Raw genomic sequence first — 21463 nt, forward strand, 5'->3', positions numbered from 1 at the left:
AAAAAGGAGAGAAGGGAAATTGTGGGATATGTTTAGAATGTGGAATATATTACAATCAAGCTGAAGGTCTATTCAGTTGAGAAATATGAATATAAAATTATGTGTTAATTTGAAAAACATTTATTGATCAGACACCATGTGCTGGGCATGGTACTGAGGCCTGGCAATAAAAAATCTGAAAAACACACAGTCCCTGCCCTCTAAGGACAGGAAAGAGGTGTGGGGTAAATAATTGTCATACAGTACACAAAACAGATATAATTCAACTGTGCAGGTACAGAAATAGCATTAAGAGTTCCCTCCCCTCATAGAAGATTATCATTAAAGGCTGGAGCTAATATTTAATTCATTAGCTATGCCAGAGCTTCTCATATCCCTACCCAATCTCAAATTAGAAAACTTTTAATTGTCTAGGGTGGAAACAATAAAAAAGAGACCTTTATCAATCTTTGCCTGTTGTCACTGACATACTGGTTTTTCCCAGGAATGCCCTGGAAGGCTTTGATAAAGCAGATGGGACCCTGGATTCCCGAATGATAAGCCTTCACAATTTGGTCCATTCCTTCCTGAATGGGACAAGTGCTTTGCCACATTCAGCTGCCAATGATCCTGTTTTTGTGGTATGTTCAAAGATTCAGAATAGATGGGAAACTTTCTAGATAAGATGTCGGATTTATTTGTTTTTGGATAAGATTATGGTTTGGTGGTTTTTATTTTCTGTGTGAACAATATGATATATGTGTATATAAATGAATTTAAATCTACACCATAGGGGTGGTTGAATAGCATTTGACCCCCCTAATCAGAAACCTGTGCTTCAGGGATGGGTAACTTTCAGATGACCTTAGATAAGAGTTTACAATCCAGAGGTGCATTCATACATTAGCATATTGATAAATGATTTTTCACTGGTGAAAGGAATGGTGTTTTGTCGTATTAACCCATTCAATTCACCTTCGGTGTGTTACTGCAGGAAAGAAAGGCTCTGTTAACTAGAGGAGAGGAGGAGATTGGAGAAGGGATGTTGGACAGACAAAAGCAACAAATGCCTTCAACAATGGCATTAACAGGAAAGCTCACATTTGGTGTCACTTAATTCGTTAATAAGCTTATTCCTCTGACATGTGATATGGCCAATAGAGAGAGTTGCTGTTGACTATGGAGGAGCCTCACAGTTCTTTAAAATTCAAAGTGTGATGAACTCTGTACTAGTCCATTTTCTGTTGCTTATAATATAATACCCCAAACTGGGTAATTTATAAAGAAACAAAATTTATTTCTTACAGTTTCGGAAGGTTGAAAGTCCATGGTCCAAGGTGTGCATCTGGTGAGGGTCTTCTTTTTGGGGAGGGTTCTCTACAATCCTATGGCTACACAGGTTACATGGCAAGGATATAGAAGGGCAAGCTAACTAACCTTCTCACTTACGGTCCTTATAAAGCCATCAGAACCACAACTGTGACAACTCATTACACTGTCAACCCGTTACTCCATGAATGGCTCAATCCATTCACAGGGGCACAGTCTTCGAAGTCCAATCACCTCTTAAAGACCTCACCTTCCACTACCACATTGGGGGTTAAGTTCCAACGTGAGCTTGAGGGGACAATCAAACCACAGAAAACTCCCTTGTATTTTTGAGTCTGATTCTGTCTCACTTTAAAACAAAAGAAAAAAAAAACTGAACAAAACTTGACAATAGGATGATAAATTTCTAGAATTCTGAGCTTTATTAATTTTAAAAATTTGTTCAACAGGGACTGACCTGAGACAAACAGAACAGGGAAGTACAAGTCAGGAACACAATGTTCAGCTACCTTTAGTCAATGCCCTTCAGCCTGACTTCTAGGAACACAGCCTAGGTGAACACATTGGGTTTATTACTTCTTGCAGAAGAGAAAAAAGGACCATGGAGAGTGTCAGTTAGTGGGTGTTAGAAAAGACTGAAAGGGGCTGCTGGCTCGTTAGCTCAGCTGGTTAGAGCATGGTGTTATAACACCGAGGTCAAAGGGTCGGATCATTGTACTGGCCAGCCACAAAAACAAACAAACAAACAAACAAACAAATAAATAAATAAAAATAAAAATAAAAGACTGAAAGGATTCAGGCTTGTGCTATGTGATTGTGGGGAGGATTTAAGGAAGCTGTGCTCTGGGTTGGATGCTGTCAGGAAGCAGGAGTAAATCTATGATTGGGTCTCTCAATAATTCACATGTATAGGTAGGGCAGACTAGACTTGGGTTGCTCATATTAGTCAGGAAAGGGGATGGTAGGTATTTTGTGGCTTGGACAATGTTCATATTTTCTCTGTGCTCAGCTGTGTGTTATGGAGTTGTCTTGTTTTTGTCTTGATCCATGGTGATCACAGAGTGGCCTTCTCTGATATTGATGTCCTATGAAAAATTGTTTATGTCTAACAGGAGGACATCAAGACCTGTTTGATAGTACCAGGCCAGCTCTTCGATGTCATGTCAGGGACTGCTTTTTTAATTTCTCGAGAACAGCTGGCTAAACTTGGCTTAGGAGGTTTAGACAACATAAAAATTCTTGTTTTAGCTGCTGAGCTCCAACAATGTTTCTGCTTTGCAGACACTTAACTCACGATAATCTATTTGAACACTGTCTGTCTTCAGAGTTGTGTGTCTTGGATAGATGGTTTGGGAGCAGTTATGATAAGAAATTTCACCTCTGATCCTTTTTTATTTTGCTAGTTTTGTGAGTTTATATTATTATCCAGTTTAGATTGTATTTATATTAGTCAGTTTCTGTTGCTTATAACAAAATACCTGGAACTGGGTGATTTGTAAGAAAATGAAATTTACTGCTTACAGTTTCAGAGGCTGGGAAGTCCAGGGAACACATATGGTGAGGGTCTTCTTTGGTGGTGGCTTTACAGCAATGCAGGAATCTTAGATGGCAGAAAACACTGGAGCAGAGAGAGAGAGAGCTCCTCATGTACTCTCCTTTTAAAGCCCTCATAACCATGCCCATGACCATCATTATTAATCCATTCACTGTAGTGTGGTCCTACTATATAATCATCTTTTCAAGGCCCCACTTTTCAATTGCCATAATAAGATTTCACACCCTTAACAGTTACAGTGGGGATTAATAAGCCTCAGTGAGGTTGGGGGTTGGGTATCCAATCTATAGCAGTACTGTAGCCAAAAACACTATATTTTTTTCTCAAAATTTTCCTCCTTTTAATGTTAATCTTACCAATATGTCTTAGTCAGCTTGGGCTGCCATAACAAAGTACCACAGACTGGATGGCCTAAATAACAGAACTTTTTATCTCACAGTTCTGGAGGCTGGAAAATCTAAGATCAAAGTGCTAGCTGATTTGGTTCCTGGTGAGGACCCTTTTCCTGGGCCTTCTAGTTCTGTCCTCACATGGCGCAGAGAGGAATGAACTCTCTGGTGTCTCTTCTTATAAAGACACTAATCCTATTAGAGCAGTGGATTAATCTCATTAAACTGCATTTACCTTCTTATAGGCCCTATCTCCAAATACAGTCACATTGGAGATTAGGTCTTCGACACATAAATTTTGGAGGGACACTATTCAGTCCATAATACAATGCATTGTTAAACCATCAGTTTATAGTAGTTTGTTTTTCTGGACTCCTGAGAGGCCACATGACATAGGAAAAGAACACTGGATTAAGCGTCAAATCAGTTTTATTTAGTACTGACTTGTGCAATCTTGGGAATGGAATTGAACCATGTGGAGCCTCTGCTCCCTACTCTGCAAAGTGTGGGTCACATGCCCTTATCTGGTAATGGGAGTGTTGCACTCATTAAAGTGACTCTTTGTAGACTAGGGCCACACGAAGCTGCTCTAGAAACTGTCAAGTACAGTACAAATGCTGTCATGAAAATAATAATGTGTTCAGATCCCCAAACAGGCTAGCTGCCAAAAAAAATGTGTTGTATGGTAGTCAGCAGGAAAGAATTAGAGAGCTATGTGCTGGGTTTGAATTTCCAAACCTTAATTAGGGTTTCTTATCCTGTTCTCCAAAGCAGACAGTTGTGCCCTAAGGAGATTTACCGACAAGCACAGAGTCAGAGGGGGGTGATTTATTATTTTTACAAACCAGGGTACAAAAAAACAAGATATGAAAAGGGAGAGTGAAGGTATAGCTTCCAGTGACTCTAGGCTTGGCTGATGGTGTGAAGTAGCCTTCTGGGGCTACCAGGTAGATTAAAGCACAGTCAGGTGAACTTCAAGACATCCTGAGATGGAAGCAGTAGGCAGAGCTGTTCCTTCCTTCTCAAAAATGCTTCTCCCCTGTATTTGTGCAGCAGCAATAAATAAAGGAGTTGTCAGAAATGTGGATGAATGCTCCAGACCTCTAACAAGGTGGGGGCTTATCTGTGAGGCCCCCATAGTCATCTCGCTATTCTCAAAGATACCTGCTTTGTTCAGTGGCTCTGACTTGATATTTCAGATCACTTTCTGGACTTTCATCTCGGCCATCATTTTAGGCCACGCATTTCTGGTGCCTTCTCTGATATAGATATACAGACACACACACCTATTGACCCATACTGTGTGTCTGGAAATAAGTTTTTATTAAAACATACATTTTCAACTATATAATTTGTACACAAAATTCACATTCCTTATCCAATACTCCAAAATATTATGAGTAGTACAGTAGAATTCTCTGACAAATGGAGGGCTGTACCCCTAACCTTTCTCTTCTATTAAAGGTGATGCTGGTAATTTGATTTTCAGCACCCCAAGTCTCCAGGACTGCTAAACCTTATTTTCTTCTTTTGAGGAAGCCCACTAAGTACATAAAGGTTGGCAACATTTTTCTATAATTGGCCAGAAAGCCAATATTTTAGGCTTTGCAGGCCAGATGGTCTCTGTTGGAACTACTCAGCTCTGCTGCTGTAGCATGACAAATGAGTGTGGTGTTCCAATAAAACTTTATTTACAAAAAAAGGCAGTGGGCCCTACTTTGCCCCCAGACTTTAGTTTGCCAACTCCTGATCTAAAGGATCAGTGTCCCTTCTTTGTAGCAGGGATATCTCTTTAGTCATATTTCTCTGCCTACTGTCTGGAAGCTCACATTATAATTTTAGGGATAAGGAATTCAGTACTTATATGTGTTTCAAAGATAGATATTTAATCATCTTTGCCTTCATTACTTTTAGTATCTTTAATATTTAAAATTTTTTCTGTGGTAATGTTTACCATATACATACAAATAAACAAAAAGCCACAGCTTTTCCTGGAAGGCACAAAAGGAACAATGCTTTGGCACTCATTTCAGAACTCACAATTACTTTAGGCTACTTACAGAGAGTTTTATGTTGAAGCCAATTCAGCCTTAAATGCTTTTTCACATACTGAAATCCAGGTTAAAGTGTTTCAAACAGGGTTATAGCCTCTGGAATTTTAAACTCATGAGGCAATTCATGCAAATATATTGCACATGGCATTTATTAAAATTATTTTTTGTAAAATCTCTTCAAGCAATAGAGGTAGAAAATTGTATGCGATCGCAATAACGAGTAAAAGAAGACAGAACATTAAAATACAGAAAAAACTCTGAACCAGTCTCTGAAATTCTAATAATTCCTTAAGGTAATCGAAGCAAATGCACACATTTATTGTGGAAAATAAGAATAGGCAACAGGAATGCTAAGTAGTGCTGTCTTCAATATTAAATTTAGATATAATCCAGAAAAAAAAGAGAGAGAGAAAAGCAATAGACTGTAAAGTTTCATAGTTGAGTTAACTGCCAAGAAAGAAACTATGTTAGAGACTAGTAATTTTTTCCCCAGTTCCTAAAAATACTATTCTTAAGAGTATATTTGGGTGTTATCTTGTTAGAAAGTACATTTGGCAGGTTCTAAGTTCTTTCAATTCCTCAGTGGCTGCGAGTCCATAGGTTGCATGGTTAATACTGAACAACTCGTACTCGTTTCCCAGCTTGTACATTGAAATTCTAAATGGAATAAGACATACAAATAGCCTTATTACCGTTTCTTAACAATGATAATCAATTGGATAACATAGGTCCATTAAGTTAGGAATATAAAGCACAAGAAAATGAATTTCTAAAAGAAATAATTAAGTTAACCCTGTAAGATCCCTTCTGACTCTGCTGTTCTAGGCTACAATAAAGTTTATAAAATCAAAAGGTCACAAAAACAAGTATAAAATACTTCTGAGTTAGTATGAATTTAGTTGAAATTTTATAAAAGAAGTACGGGACACGGCTTTTTTCTCATGTTCTTAGACTCATGTTCTTAGAAATTAAAATAACATTGTTTTTTGTCGACTTTTTATTTTTAGTGGTTTAATGATTTTTATATTATTTTTAGCGTAAATAAATGTTGGTGAAAAAAGTTTTAAAATGCCCATAATTCCATCTCAATTTTGCTTGTCTCCTTTAATATTCTCATATGATTTATACAGTTATAATTATATATAATTATAATGCAATTATAATGAGTTCATTGCATATAATATCCCATTTCCACTTAATTTACTTAATTTTTAGGGTTTTGCATAGTTTTCTAAATTTTTAATCATCAAATCTTAAAATAGATGATGCACCTAAGAATCACCACCATACCATCTCCCAGCTACCCATTATCATTTTTTCTCTAATCTTCCAGATATATTTTATGTATATAGAAGAAAATGTATTTATATATTTATACCAATGGTAGCATACTATAGACACTTCTGTGCCTTTTTTTTCTTATTCTAAATCACTCTATATCAGTTCATAAAGAGCTTTTTCCTTCCTTTTTATGACCATCTGGTATTCTGTTGTATTGATTTATCCTGAAAATTTTAATCAATCTCCTATTGATGGGCATTTAGGTGGTTCTAATCTTTTGCTTTACAAACAATGCTACGATAAAGAACCTTGAATGTGTAAGGTAAGTAGAGAGAATAGGGTAAATAGATGCATTTGAAATTAGATAGTTAAGATTGAATTGCCTCCAGAAAGTGGAACAATATTACGTCCTAATACCCATGTATCAGAGTGACAGTCCCCTCACTTTCTCTTATTATGCTCTTTGTCCCTGTCACCACACTTTTACATCTGTGTCAATCTGATAAGTGAAAAGGTATTTCAGTGAGTTTTAATTTGCATTTCTTTTCTTATAAGTGAAGTTCAGCATCTTTTCATACACTTAGAAATCTGTTTGCCTTTCCTTTTCTGTGATCTGTCTTTTTATGTAGGATTGTGACTTCTGGAAAAAGAAAAAAACCTAAATATTCAAAAGAGTCTGAATTAGTGAAAGTGATTTGTTCTGTATGTGAGTAACAAAATACACATTCTCTTCTTTTGATATTTTATTTTTCTGGAAAATCTAATAACCTGGTCATATAAAGATGTATTTTCTAGGTTTCAGTAATCTGTAGGAAGCTGGTGTGGTCAGTGACTCCATATCCAACCTCTAGAACAGTGCTTGGCACTTAGTAGATGCTCACCAAATTTTTGTTAGGAGAATGTTAGATTATTGAGCACCTGTTTTGTGACAGCCCCATGCTAGGTGTCCTGCTAATTTCATCTTTTAACTTCACAAAACTACATGGCAAACTACTCTCCTTGTTTTAAATATGGGGAAAATAAAGTTCAGAGCAGCTAAGAAATGTGTTTAAGGTCACACCAACCAGTAAGTGACTGAGCAGAGATTATAAGAAAAGTTTTCTATTCCGAAATTTCCCCCATCGGATCCCCGTACCAACCAACCACAAAAAAAAAAAAAAAAAAAAAAAATTCCCCATGTCCAGTCTTCCAACTATAATTTTGCCTTTTGTCAGTTTAGACAATTCTTAACTTGATCCCTTTACAATTGCTTTCATTATAGCTGAGGAAATTTAGTCCTGTTGGATCATGTTAATGGGAATTAACAGTAATTGGTGAAGGGCAAGGCTGAATAATTTTGCATGGCTTTTGAAAAGATAGGGCCATTGGTTTAATCATGGGTATATATTTATGATTTTGAAATGCCACATTTGCTTATTTAATATATAGCTTTTAAATAACAAATATACAGTCACTACTTCCTAACTAGCATAATATCTTGGTGAGTTTTGTAAGAGCTGAGATATCAAAAACGGTGGCTGACACCTGTTTGGGAAGGGCCTTCAGGGTGGCAGGCTTTCTGTGGGCTCAGTCTGGGGAATGGTTTGTCATTTTTTAGCTTGGCGGGTGCTAAATGATGCCTGAAGGGGTTCTTTTCAATTCCAGGCTTTATAAGGATAAACATATACTGCATTGAGAAGAACCAAACCTATACTAAAGGATGAATTACATACACTTCATTATTGATAAAGTATGAATATAATGGCAAGCTACAATTTATTTACAAATCTAATCTATCATTGATTTGAGTTCCTCTCTCCTCAAAATTCGATGATTCCGTGGTCAAGAACGGCCTGGGAGCACCTCAGTCTCTAGAATCTCTTCCAATATCATCTTGGTTTTCTCTCTTCAACCTGTATTGTCTGCTTATGATGCATGTTGAACCAGCGATTTCTTTTCAAGTTGTTATAGCAGAAGCCTCTTGTGGCACTCCATTTATATCTGTTCAAAGTTTAATCCTTAAAGTACAAGCTTTTTCCTCAATGGCTTAATAACTGAATTTCTAATGCTCTTGATATTTCTCCTTGTATGCATGCTATTATATCTTGTATATGACATATATTGTATACATTTATGTATGCATGTGTCTATCTTGCATACAATGCTATTATACAAATCTGTGCAGGAGGGTGCATTCTCTGTGTAACCCCTCCAACATGCCCGAAAAATGCTTTCTATTCTGTCTGCTTGGGGTGCAATGAGAGGGTGGATAGGGAAGGATGGGGAGGGAGAGTTATAGCCAAATGGGAAACACCATTGTTGCTGAGCACCACCTAGAAGACACTATTATTGCTCAAATGTTCTTTTTTTTCTATGATTGTGTCTTAGTCTGAAGATTGCTATTAAAATAACACCACAGACTGGGTGTCTTAAACAACAAACATTTATTCCTCATGGTTCTAGAAGCTGGGAAGTCCAAGATCTAGACACCAGCAGATTCAGTGTGTGGTGAGGACCTTCTTCCTGGTTCACGGGTAGCTGTTTTCTCACTTTGACCTCACATGGCTGAAAGGGTGAAGGAACTCTCTGGGGTGTCTTTTATTAGTGCACTGCTGTGCATTGAATGTTTTCCCCAAACTCTTTGAAGCTGGATCCCCATTCCAACAGTGTTAAGAGGGTGGGAAATCAGACTGTGGCAGTGTTGAAAGATGAGGCTTTTAAGAGGTGATTGGATCATGATGGATTAATCCATTTGTAGAGTAAAGAGTTAATGGTTTAGTGGATTGTCACAGGAGTGGCACTCATGGCTTTATAAGGAGAGCAAATGAGCACACTAAAGAGCTCTTGCCACCCTTGCCACATGATTCCCTGAATTGCCATCGGTCTCTGTATGGAGCCCCCACCAAGAAGCACACCCTCACCAGATGTGGCCCCTGGTCCGTGGACTTCCCATCCTCCAAAACTGTAAGAAATAAATTTCACTTTCTTATAAATTACTCAGTTTCAGATATTCTGTTATCAATGACAGAAAACAGACTATATAGGAACTAATCCCATTCCTGAGGGCTCCACCCTCATGTCCTAATCATTTCCCAAAGGCCTCACCTCCTAACGCCATCACATTGGGGGTTTGGATTTTAACATATACATTTGGGGTGAGGTGGGAGACACACTCATTTAATATGTAGGAGATTGTTTCTTGTTTGTCACCGAAATATGTTCTTTATGGAGTACCTACCTCCCTGTGGCAGAGCTTAGCCAACTAAATAGAAGCTTGGGTGTTGTTTAACTATTTTGTGCCTATTACATATGGTTTACTTAGGGAAATGTGAAACCAACATCCTGATTATACATTGATTCAAATCCTTGGTAGAACAAGGCAAGAATAAATAAATACTTATATCTCCATAAAATAACAAGCATGGTTAAGTATGCTCTTTAGGAATTACTGTTAGGAATTCTCTCATTTAGAACTTCTCATCCAACTTTTTATTTATGCCTTCTATCTTAAGTTTTAAATTGAATTCTCATATGGACCTGCTGTGTCTGTGTCTGTCAGATTACTTCTAAGCAAGCACATCTGAATGCTCACTTAGTTTGATTCTCAGAGGACCAGACCAGTATCAGGTTACCACGGTAAGATTCTCTCTGATTATGAATGATGCTGTCAGGATAGTAGCACATGAACTCCTGTGGTGAAAACCACAGTGTCTTGATCTTTGGTAATTTACCCACGTCTTTGCAGCCAGCCTCAGATTTCCATAGCTCCTTTTCTCCAGATGCAGAAACTCTTCTCATTTCAGCAGTGTGACAGAAGTCTGAATTCACAGTGATTAAGGACTTTTGGTAGTAACTTTATCTTCCAATGACCTTGAAAAAAAGATGTCTGCTTTCCTGTGTTTTCTTTATGCATGCAAGTACAATATTTGTTATCAATTGCTTTCTTCTGCAAGGGTTGCATTAAAAAATTTTTACCTTGAAAGCCCATGTAATCACATTTTCTTTAACATTGCTTCTAAGTTGGAGTTTAGTGTTGTTTCCTTCCTAACTATCCTTATTTTGTTGGAAAAGATAGAATAGGTTTGTATGCCAAAATTTGGAACCTCATTTCTGAAGCACTCAGTGTCTATATCAAAATATAGCTATGTATCTCAATAAAAGGCCACAGCAATATACTTTTACTTAACTTTTGCTTTTATTTCTTACCCTCAAGTGAAATTTGACCTTTATAGAGGTATTAACTGAGCTTATTTTCAGCTTGTGTCTAACAAAGATACAATTAGTTTCTCATGAACAATTTAAGGTATCTTGTTGTGTAACAATGTCCACAACTTTAACAAAAATACCTATTCTATAGTTGCACTACTTCTCTCTCTAGCCTGTGGATACACTATTGCTTGCAGTATATTGTTAATGTATTCTTTGCATCTTCTCAGCGTATACCAGGCTTTTTTATTACATTCTATAAATTGGGTACTCTGTATATAGTTCCTACTCAAGCATTTATTGAATAATGTTTTATAGCCTTCTGAGACCTGTAATTTCTACTAATTATTTTCTCCTATTCTTTTATCTCTCCAGATTATGAATTGCTTTAGAGTCTAGTCCGCTCCTTAATCACTTACGCTTCATGCTGGGTGAAATTCTGGTACTTCCCAAAAGTTATTTGCCTCTTGCAGCACTGAATCTGCATTATCCTTATGTCCTGAGAGTCTCTTGTTTCTTTTTCTAATCACAGTTTTATCTCCGACTTGAGCTCAGAGAGTATCTCAAAGTTTATGATTGGTTTATGACTCATAGGTCAAACTATCCCTCTCTCTCATTGTTAAGATAGGAGGATATGGCTTCAAAGTCAAATTCCCTAGTCAGCCCTGAGGGTTGTATTGATAATTGCACTGCACTGTGGTGGTGTAGAGCAAGTAGAGTATGTGAATTAAGAACTCTGACTTTAGAACAGGACTTCCTGGGTTCAAATTCTTGCTTCACCATATTCTAGCTGTGTGATCTTGAGCAAGTCACTTAATGCTTCTGTGCCTTACCTTTCTCATCTATAAAATAGGGTAATAATGTTATGGGTTGAATTGTGTCCCACCCACCTCTCCAAATACATATGTTGAAGTCCTAATCTCTGATACCTCAGAGTGTTACCTTGTTTGGAAACAGAGTGGTTGCAGATGTAATTAGTTAAGATGAGAACATACTGGAGTAAGTTAGGTCCCTACTCCAATATGAGTGGTGTCCTTATAAAAAGGGGAAATTTGGACATAGACACCCGCACACAGGGAGAACACTATCGAAGATGAGGTTAGAGATCTACAAGCTAAGGAGTGCCACCGATTGCCAGGTTGTTTTGAGGATTCAATATGTCATTATGAGTAACGTGCTTAGAGTAGTGATTGACATACAGCAAGCACTAATTAATATTAATTAATATTAATATTGATAATAATTAATATTAAATAATTAATTAATTTATTAGGTGCTAGTTATGTGCCATGCATGCCTAGCTGCACACTGGCTATGTGTATACAGCATGTGATTTCAGAGGTATTAGAAACCTCCAAATACCTGCAAAAATGCAAATTCCTTCATTCTTCTTTTATAAGTCCCTGTCTCAAGTTAAAATAGTAATAGCGCTGATGATATAGTCATAGTAGTTACAACCATTTAATTAAAACATTTCCTGTAGAAGAGGTACTTGCTAGGTGCTTTATGTACATTATCTTCTCTCTCTTCCCAACTGCCATGTACTGGTGTCCACCGCTGATATTTGCAGTCCTCTGTGATCCCTGGTCATCAGGCCCATGGGCTCTGTCCTCATCTCAAGACTCATCACCACCCCACTCCCAGCACCTCTGCCCTCTCTTTAGGGACCAAGGAACTGTTTTCCCTATTCATGCTGGGGCAAGCATGAGCCTGTAAGGCTGTACTCAGGCCTTTTCCCTCTGTTCTGGTTAGGCTCTGCTGCATAACAGATCACCTCAACACTTAGTGGCTCGAAACAACAATGATCATTTTATTTCTCTTAATTTCTATGGGTCAAAAATTTAGGAAGGGCTTGGCTGGGTAGTTCTGGCTCAGGGTCTTTCAATGCAGGTGCAGTCAGATGGTGGCAGGTGGTGGAGCAGTTATGGGCTGGCCATACATCTCTCTCTCTTCCTGAAATCTCAGGGCTTCTCCAGGGGATCTCTCTGTGTGAGTTGCCTTGGGCTTCCTCACAGCATGGCTGCCTCAGGATGGTTGGACTGCTTATGGGATGGTTCATTGCTCAGGCATAAGACAGGAGCTGTGATGCATTTTGTGATCTAGTCTCAACAGTTATGTAGTGTCACTTCTGTATTTTATTGGTGACTAGAGAATCAGAAACTCACTGAGTTTCAAGCTGGAGGGCCAGTTGAACCCTAACCCTTGATGAGGGAGTGGAAAGATTCTAGAAGAGCATGTGAGTTAAGAAACATTGTATGGCCTTCTTTGGAAAATATCTTCTTGTGTACCCCTAGACACTTTTTCTGTGAATCACTTAGTTTTGGTTCAGCATTTGCTTCAGCAGCTTAGAATAGAAAATTCAAGTTATGGAAGCCTAAACAGGAAAGGGATTTATGTTTCTCTATGTAGAAGAGCTCCAGTGGCGGGCAGTCCAGGGCTGGTATAGTGTCTCCAGAGTCATCGTGAACATCTTCTGTCTTTTTGCTCTGCCATGGTTGGTGAGTGGCTTCCCTTCATAAGTTTGCTGGTTGGCTTTAAGGTGGCTGCTGCAGTGCCAATCATCTGTGTTGGCAACATCATATCTATGTTCCAGAAACCATCCGGGAGAAAGGAAAAGGTAAAAGAGGGACACTTTTCAGCTGAGACAACCATCTTTATAAAGATTTCTTTGAAGTCCCATCCAATGACTTCCAGCTAAATCTCCTGAATAGCTTGGCACATTGCTTCACTTGAAATGCAAAAGAAGTTACTGAGGAAAAATGAAAGAATGGATATCAGGTAAGCAGCCAATAGTGCTGGTCACCCTTAGACATTCCACCTCTACTACTTGAGGTCCATGCTTGAGGCAGCACTTCTCTCTGAGGCCTGCAGCCTTCCCAGGGACACCTGGAGAGTGAAGCACAACTCCTGTCTGGAAACCTTCCAGTCCTACCTGAAGTCTCAGTGTTCAGGGCATGAGGTACCTTTTGCAGGGACCTACACCAATAACTGATGCTTGGCTCCTTTTCCAGGACTGACCCCCCTCCTCAAAGATGATCTTTCTCTGAACTCGTAGGACACATTGATCACTTACATTATCATGTGTTCTTCTGAAGCTGTTGCTTATGTGACAAACCCCATGCCTTTCTCTCATTGGGCTTAATTTTTGTTACCCAAGGCTAAGAATGTAGAATTCAAAAAAGATATTATTTCTCCAAAAGCCCAGGTCTTATAATTTGATGTTTTGTTTTTTAAGAATATTATCTCTGCCACAAACTTTAAAAATCCATTCAGGAAAATAATCCCTTCCATAAATCACTTGATTCCTTTTTCTATCCTGAAAGTAGCCTTATGGAACAATACAAGAAGAAAGCTCTCACTGTTGCCTGGAATAGAAACAACTAAATACAAGTAGAGGGAGTGGGAGGAGGAAACTTGGGGAAGACTTGAAAATGTTTTTTATTTTATTTTGTTTTTGTGGCTGGCTGGTACAGGGATCCGAACCCATGACCTTGGTGTTAACCAATTGAGCTAACCAGCCAACCCAAGACTTTAAAATATTATCTACTAAAATAAACAAGAATAATACAAGCCAGAAGGGTGATACAGTTAAAGGAGCTGAGAAGTGCAAAGAGCAAAGACCGAGGACCATAAGGGACAATGTCACAGGACAGGGACTACAAGGACAGAGTCCTGGAAAGACTCTGATGCCAGGAAACGGAGGAATGGCATTGCACACAGGAACAGCCCCAGATTGAGAGGGCTCTGTTAGGCCAAATTGCACAAAAAAAGTCTGAAGTGTTATTCTGTTTTATTAGGAAATAATTTTTTTTTAATACTTTGCATGACACCCCATCATTAGCCAACAGGTATTTATGAAGCATTGATTTGTCCAGGTTGCATGCTAACCCTGAGATTTTAAAGCTGAAAGGACCTTATTTCTGACTTTAAGGAGTTAGGGGTCTTGTTAGTGGAAATAGATGTATAAATAAGTTATAGTATAATTCGATCCATGCTATAAATGAGGTACAGGCTATAGCGGTGGATGGATGAATGGATGCATTGAGCATGTAGTTATTGAGATAATTACTTCCCTGCCTCTATGTGACAGGCCCTGGGTGCCTTTGATAGGGGTTCACCTGACTGGTCTTGGGGATCCAGGGAAAAAGAAAAGCAGACTGTTTCTGAGCTCCTTGAACTTGTAGTCTAGGAATGAAAGGGGAACTCTAACTGCCAGACATAAAGGTTGGCTGAACTCTCACATTTATACCCTGTTGCAAAATCAGGGCTATAACTGTGGAAATTTTGCTGTTAATATTTTAAAAAATGTAATAATTGCTGTATTTGAAAAGGACTTTAACAGCTTCCTTGAGAAAATAAAAATGAGCGCTATGCAGATAACGTTTTTAGACTTTCTTTTGCTGGCATAACACCAGGAATTCAAATGAGTGGGTTATAAAATAGGTAGATAGGAGAATATTCGTGGTGAGAAAAATGTGAACACCCATTTTGGAGATTTTCTTATTCTTTTTTTTTTAACTGTCTGTTTCTATTACAATATTGGTAAATGCAACTTCTTTTGTCTCTTCCGTTAAACCAAAGCATCTGAATATTGACTAGAATATATATCTTAACATACTTGCCTTTTTTCTGAAATTAATAATTAACACACACATGTTGAAAGCCTCAAATGTTTCCAAACCAATGTTAATTAAGTCTACAACATGAATTTTCATTTGTTCACTTGACAAAGGGGTTTATAATCCTGTTTGGAGTGATATGTCCATGCATTCTTGAAAACTTAACTGAAAATGCCAGTGTGTATGTCATTAAGGCTAAATTGGGTATTCAGAAGATCCTTATGTCAAATAAAATTCCATTTTATTTTAGAGAAAGCTCCACTCAGACTGGTCTGATTGGAACAGACCGATCAACATTAAATGTCATGTTCAACTGTCTTGCAGGTCCTTCATTCCTTTACTGATGCCATCTTCGATGAGTGGATGAAAAGATTTAATCCTCCTGCAGATGCCTGGCCTCAGGAGCTGGCACCCATTGGTCACAATCGGAAGTATAACATGGTTCCTTTTTTCCCTCCAGTGACTAATGAGGAACTCTTTTTAACTGCAGACCAACTTGGCTACAGCTATGCCGTAGATCTGCCAGGTAACCAATACAACCTCTAAACGGGTGACTCATTCATCTTCTAAAGGAACTTTCTTTCTTTCTTTCTTTTTAATGTAAACCAAGACCTTTAATTGAAGCATTCAGGTCTACTTAAGTTTATTGGCCATTTTCTAAAATATATGCATTTAGCAAAATGAGCCTTTAAACTACCAATTAAACATCAGAAAGGGACTAGTTAGCTGACTGTTGTTTTAGAAAAACTGAGTTATTAAGAGACCTTGTTTCACAGAAGAACTATCTACTCCTACACCTTATCTGAGAATCTATCTGGATTAATGGAATTAATCAAAAACTGCTTCATGGTTGTTTGACGTGTCTAACCAATAAAGTAAAAATGAGCTAGCTAGCTACGTGTGGACAGGGACTAGTGGTACAGGGGGACACTCAGCTCCTTGCTGAGGCTCCCCCAAATCTTGTTACCGAACCCAGGTCTGTCTGCCTATCCCCAAATAAAATCAAACAATCCAAAAGTCAAATGTTGGTGAAAATGGAAGTCAGCTTTTATTCAGGAATACCGGTGACCTGAGGGGAGAGGTTAGGCTAACCCATCTCTCCAGTAAACCTGAAGGAGAGTGACCAGACTAAAGCCATCTCCAAGACTCAGATTTACTGAGGGGTTTTTAAGAGAAAGCTGAGGGAATACAAGGTGGGAAATGAAAAACAGGAGGGAGAGGGATGTGAGCATGGGGGCTCGGTGCAAGGAGCCAGGTGACACATCTCTCCAAGGCTTGGTCTGGTTTCTGTTCCCATCACTGCTGTTGTCTCAGGGTCCTGCCAGAGTGGGTGGAATCAGCACAGCTTTACTGATGTCTTTCTTGGTTTCCCAGGGTCTAGATCATATGTGCAAGTCTACAGCTCCAGGCTCTCTGGAAAACAATGCTACATTCATGTAAATAATGTCATCTTGCCCCATAAACAAGGTTCAAAATATCAAATAACCATGGGAAAAGAGGGAACTCAGAGACATGCATTCCAAGAAAAAAATCTTTTAGAGTCTATGCGGTTTTAGCTCTCAACATGGCTTCAGTCCTGCTTGGTACAACACTGGCAGGACTCAGAGATCATTACTTGAAGGCAGGGCTGGAATTAGGGTGAGGCAAGTTTGGCATTTTCCATGAACACAGAATTCAAAGGGAGACCCCAAACTCAGTAATCAAGATAGGTAATAATATAAGGCAATATTTTAAATATCAAAATTAATGCAAAAAGTCATGATGAATAATACCTCATCAAAGTTTTAAATAAAGACAGACTGCTGTCTGTTTGTTTGCATTACATCCCTGCATTATTTTGTAACTTGATCAGTCCTCTCCAGTGAGCCTATACCACCCCTGCTGGGTAGGTTTATGAGGGTTGACATTGGCCTGAGAACAGATTGGGCTACATGGGGCTTTATGTGTATATATTTTTCTAAGTTATAAGTCATATTTTTAAATTGTAGATCTTTAACATTTCTCACTTGTTTGAAATATGGGAGGGTGTCTTGACAAGCATATATAAGGCACACATTTTTCTTTTTTCCTAAGGCCCCAATATGGCTCCACATGCCATTTAAAGAATCTTAGGGCAGGTTGAGAAAGGAAAAGTAAAACAATAAAAAATACCTTAATTTGTCGAGAAGCTGAAAAACACATAGCCTATCTGCTGTGAATTTTCCCCATTTGTGCTTATTTCCTCTTCCCCAAATCTCGGCCTACAAAGGAATCAGAATGATTTCTGAGCTCAATTGATCACCCTCTGACCTCAGAGTCTTTCAGGCCCTGGAACCCGTCTCTTGTTTTTCCTTCTAGCTCTGCCTCTACTACTTCTTGTTCTCCTTACTGATTTGAAGTGTCCTTTCTTTGGGCAGCTAAGGATATCTCTTTTCAACTTCTTTCTCTTTTCTCTGGGATCAAATATAATAATGAAAAGGTTTAGAATGTGCATCCTGCTTTCATCTCCTCTGATAACAATCAAGTAACAGGCATAGGCTGAGTCCCAATTATACCCAGAACAAGTTAACTCATCAGAAGATCGTGTTCATTTATTGGTTTGACAGTGAAATTTACAATCCTATCTGGGGAGCTATAACTATAAACAGTAGAGGAGGAAAAATTGTCTTTCCTGTAAACTTTTAGGTTCATTGACTAGCCTTCAAAGTGCATTGACAAAAGAAAAATTAACAGGAGAAAAGGCATACAAGTTTTGTTGGATGTTAATTTTTATGTGACATGGGGGCCTTCCTAGAAAAGAAGTGAAGACCCCAAGAAACAAACAGGCCTGACAGCTTATATACCAATCCAACACAGAACAAGAAATTTTGTAGATGTGATGAGACAAAGGAAAAGTGATCTGGGCTTTTGTATTAGTTCATTTCTGTTGCTTATAACAAAATACTTGAAACTGGGTGATTTATAAAGAAAACAAAATTTTTTGCTTACAGTTTCTGAGGCTGGGAAGACCAGAGTCCATCTGGTGGTGACAACAGCAACCCAGGGGTCTCACATTGCAAGATGGTGGAAGCAGAGAGAGCAGAGAGAGAGACAGACTCTCTTCTTCTTTTAAAGCCCTCAGAACCATGCCCCCGACCACCATTTTTAATCCATTCACTACAGCATGGTCCTACAGTCTAATCACCGCTTCAAGGCCCCACCTTTCAATGACCATAATAGGATTTCCCACCCTCTTAACAGTCACAGTGAGGATAAAGTTTCTAATGCATAAAACTTGGGGGACACAATTCAAGCTTCAATAGTTTGGGGGTACATAAGCTTTCAAAGCTTTCACCACAGCTTTCAAAGGTGGCAGACTGTGGGAAGGTAAATATATGGGGAAACTAATGGAGTATAAGGGCTCTTAGCAAGGTTTGTGTGTGGGGCTCCAGCTCAGTATTGATGGGATCTTCTTCATGGCCATAAAACTTCCCTGGTCAAGAGGATTTATGGCTGTCCTTAACTCTCAGGAGTTTCTGCGTTTAGTCAGATGAGGTAAGCTCTGGGAAGGCTTCTTTCTGCATTTGCTGAATCTCACATGCCTTCAGCTCAAAATAATCCTGTTTTAGGGAGGCACATTCTGATCCCCTTCACATCAAAGTTTGGAGAGGAAGTGAGGGATTTGGGAAAGTCTTCTTGAAGGAGGTGAGTCTTGAATTAGAAGGGAAGAGATTGGCAGATGTTAGGTAGGTGGGGGAGCATTTTAGATTGAGGAAGGGGAAACAGATCAGTGAAAGGCACATGTGGTCTATGTAGAGGCCTGTGAGAGGAGAGCCTGGTTGTAGTGGAAGGCTTGGGTGGAGGAATACCATAAATTAAGGTCACATCTGTGAGAGGGCCTGATTATGGAGGGCCTTAAAAACTAGGCAAAAACCAGAGCTGGCCCGTGGCTCACTCAGGAGAGTGTGGTGCTGATAACACCAAGGCCACAGGTTCAGATCCCTATATAGGGATGGCCGGTTAGCTCACTTGGGAGAGCGTGGTGCTGACAACACCAAGTCAAGGGTTAAGACCCCCTTACCGGTCATCTTTAAAAAATAAATAATTAAAAAAACCCCAAAACTAAGCAGAGTATTTGGACAATAACAAAAGGAATTATTTTTGGTTCCTAAACAAGGAAATCACAGAATAAAAATCTGTGTTTAAGAAGATGAGACTAGTAATAGGTGTCGCTGGGTTGTAGCACGAGGAGACAAAATCCTCCTGGAGGAATCCCATCGGATGAGCCAGGGCCCCTCTGTGAAACTGGAGGAAAAGAGCTAGAAAGACAATTTAATACTTAGATGAATATAGGGTATAGAACAAGAACCCAATTCAGAGGAACTGAAGTTAAGAATAGCTGGCCAAGGAAAAGATAAGTTTTAAAGAAATGACAAATGGGCATAAATATACTAAACATGAAATCCATTACTTTTGTGGAAGACTGCTTATAAAATATATTTGAGTAAAGGATTGAATTTATTATGTGGAAGATTCATATTTTATTCACAACTGTTTACATGGGTACAAATGTCATTTGCTTCTGCTTCTTCTCCTGTTACAATGGCCAATCTGATCTCTCTCACATATTTATCACCTTATAAGAAAGGTTGAGACAGTAGAAGAATATTTACACCCAAGGGTTATATACATTGCAGTTCCCCAGATACCATTTTTCGTGCACTTTAATAAATGAATTTCTGACTCACAAAAGGAGTTACATACTTCCTTGGAGGCTTTATTCTGCACAAACATCTATTGTAACAATTTTTTTTAAATGCAATAAGCCATATTTAAATAAAGAAATGCCATATCCCGCTTCCTCAAGAAAAACAATTGTGGATGTGATGAATAGTTGGTGAGGAAGGAGAAAATAAATTTTATTCTAGCAAGAGTAGTTTTGCTTTATCAACAAAAATGCATGTGAAAGGCAAATAAGTTTATGCTTGCCTTTTCTAAGTGTATTCAGCTGATGAAAATCCTGACGGTAGACCCTTCTCTTCTGCTTTAATTTCAGTTGTAGAAACTCCAGGTTGGATCACAGTTTCACTGGTTATGGGAATCCTGGTGGCCTTGGTGGGTCTTTTTGTGCTGCTGTTTTTTCTTCAATATAGACGACTTCGAAAAGGATATACACCCCTAATGGAGACACGTTTAAGCAACAAGAGATACACAGAAGAAGCCTGTGGTGCTCCTGCCTTACCCTAGAGAAGAGGCCAGCCAAGCTGTAGTTCTGACCTTGACATAAACAAACTAATCCTCACTGTTCCTCCTTTAGCTGGGGATCTTTGGCGTAGGTCCCCCTATTGTGGTGACGATCCTAAATACAGAAGATGCTTGGCTGTGGTTTCTGTTTTGCTTGTTTGTTTAACAAACACAAGCTACAGTGCTTGGGCTATCTCTATCATCAAATAGAGGTAGAGCTGACAATCTGTGGTATCTGATAATAATTCCCCATATTGATATTGATGAAGCCTCCTCCTGTTCTGAAAAGCGCGCACACACACACACACACACACGCACGCACGCACGCACGCACGCACGCACGCACGCACGCACGCACACACACACACACACACACACACACACACACAAATGGATCGAGTGAATTCATTGAAATTTGCAGGTCAGTATAATTTGAGACCTGGACAAGACCATGGTTCAATTTCTCTTAGCCCAGTGTCTTCATTGTAATGGCATGGAGGTGGGGGTTGGCAGGTGCTACATGAATCACCAAAATAGTTTAGCTATAAACATCTGTGCTTCTAGGAGCCCTCCCCGCCATCTTCATGGACTTCTTTTCTGTCTTTTCCTCTTTGCTTTGGAGATGAAAGTAGGACTTATTTTCCATATAGGACAGAGAATGAATGAATGAAAGATCAGTTCAGTTGTCTTTTATAAATTAGTTGTCTTTCATAAATCTGCAGTTCTTAACAGTAGACCTATTACAAGATTCAATTAGCTGGGTAAAGATTGATCTTACAGTGATAAATAAATAGATGAGTGAATAACATTGTAGAGCTTCCTGCTTAGTTATTATACTGTTCTAAATCTATTAACAAGTGTAGAATCACT

The 21463-nt window shown here is 38.7% G+C and overlaps 1 protein-coding gene across 1 annotated transcript in view; it reads left to right on the forward strand.

Moving 5' to 3' along the window:
• The window catches only part of DCT (dopachrome tautomerase), a 38036-nt gene extending 17440 nt beyond the window's left edge, over nucleotides 1–20596 (forward strand). The window contains exons 6-8 of the mRNA XM_063101518.1: nucleotides 485–620; nucleotides 15716–15917; nucleotides 20406–20596. Of these exons, the coding sequence (XP_062957588.1) occupies nucleotides 485–620; nucleotides 15716–15917; nucleotides 20406–20596 (529 nt within the window). The remainder of the gene's footprint in view (nucleotides 1–484; nucleotides 621–15715; nucleotides 15918–20405) is intronic.
• The last annotated feature ends 867 nt before the right edge of the window (nucleotides 20597–21463 follow it).

This window comes from Cynocephalus volans, chromosome 7 (genome assembly GCF_027409185.1).
Source record: "Cynocephalus volans isolate mCynVol1 chromosome 7, mCynVol1.pri, whole genome shotgun sequence".
Lineage (NCBI taxonomy): Eukaryota > Metazoa > Chordata > Mammalia > Dermoptera > Cynocephalidae > Cynocephalus > Cynocephalus volans.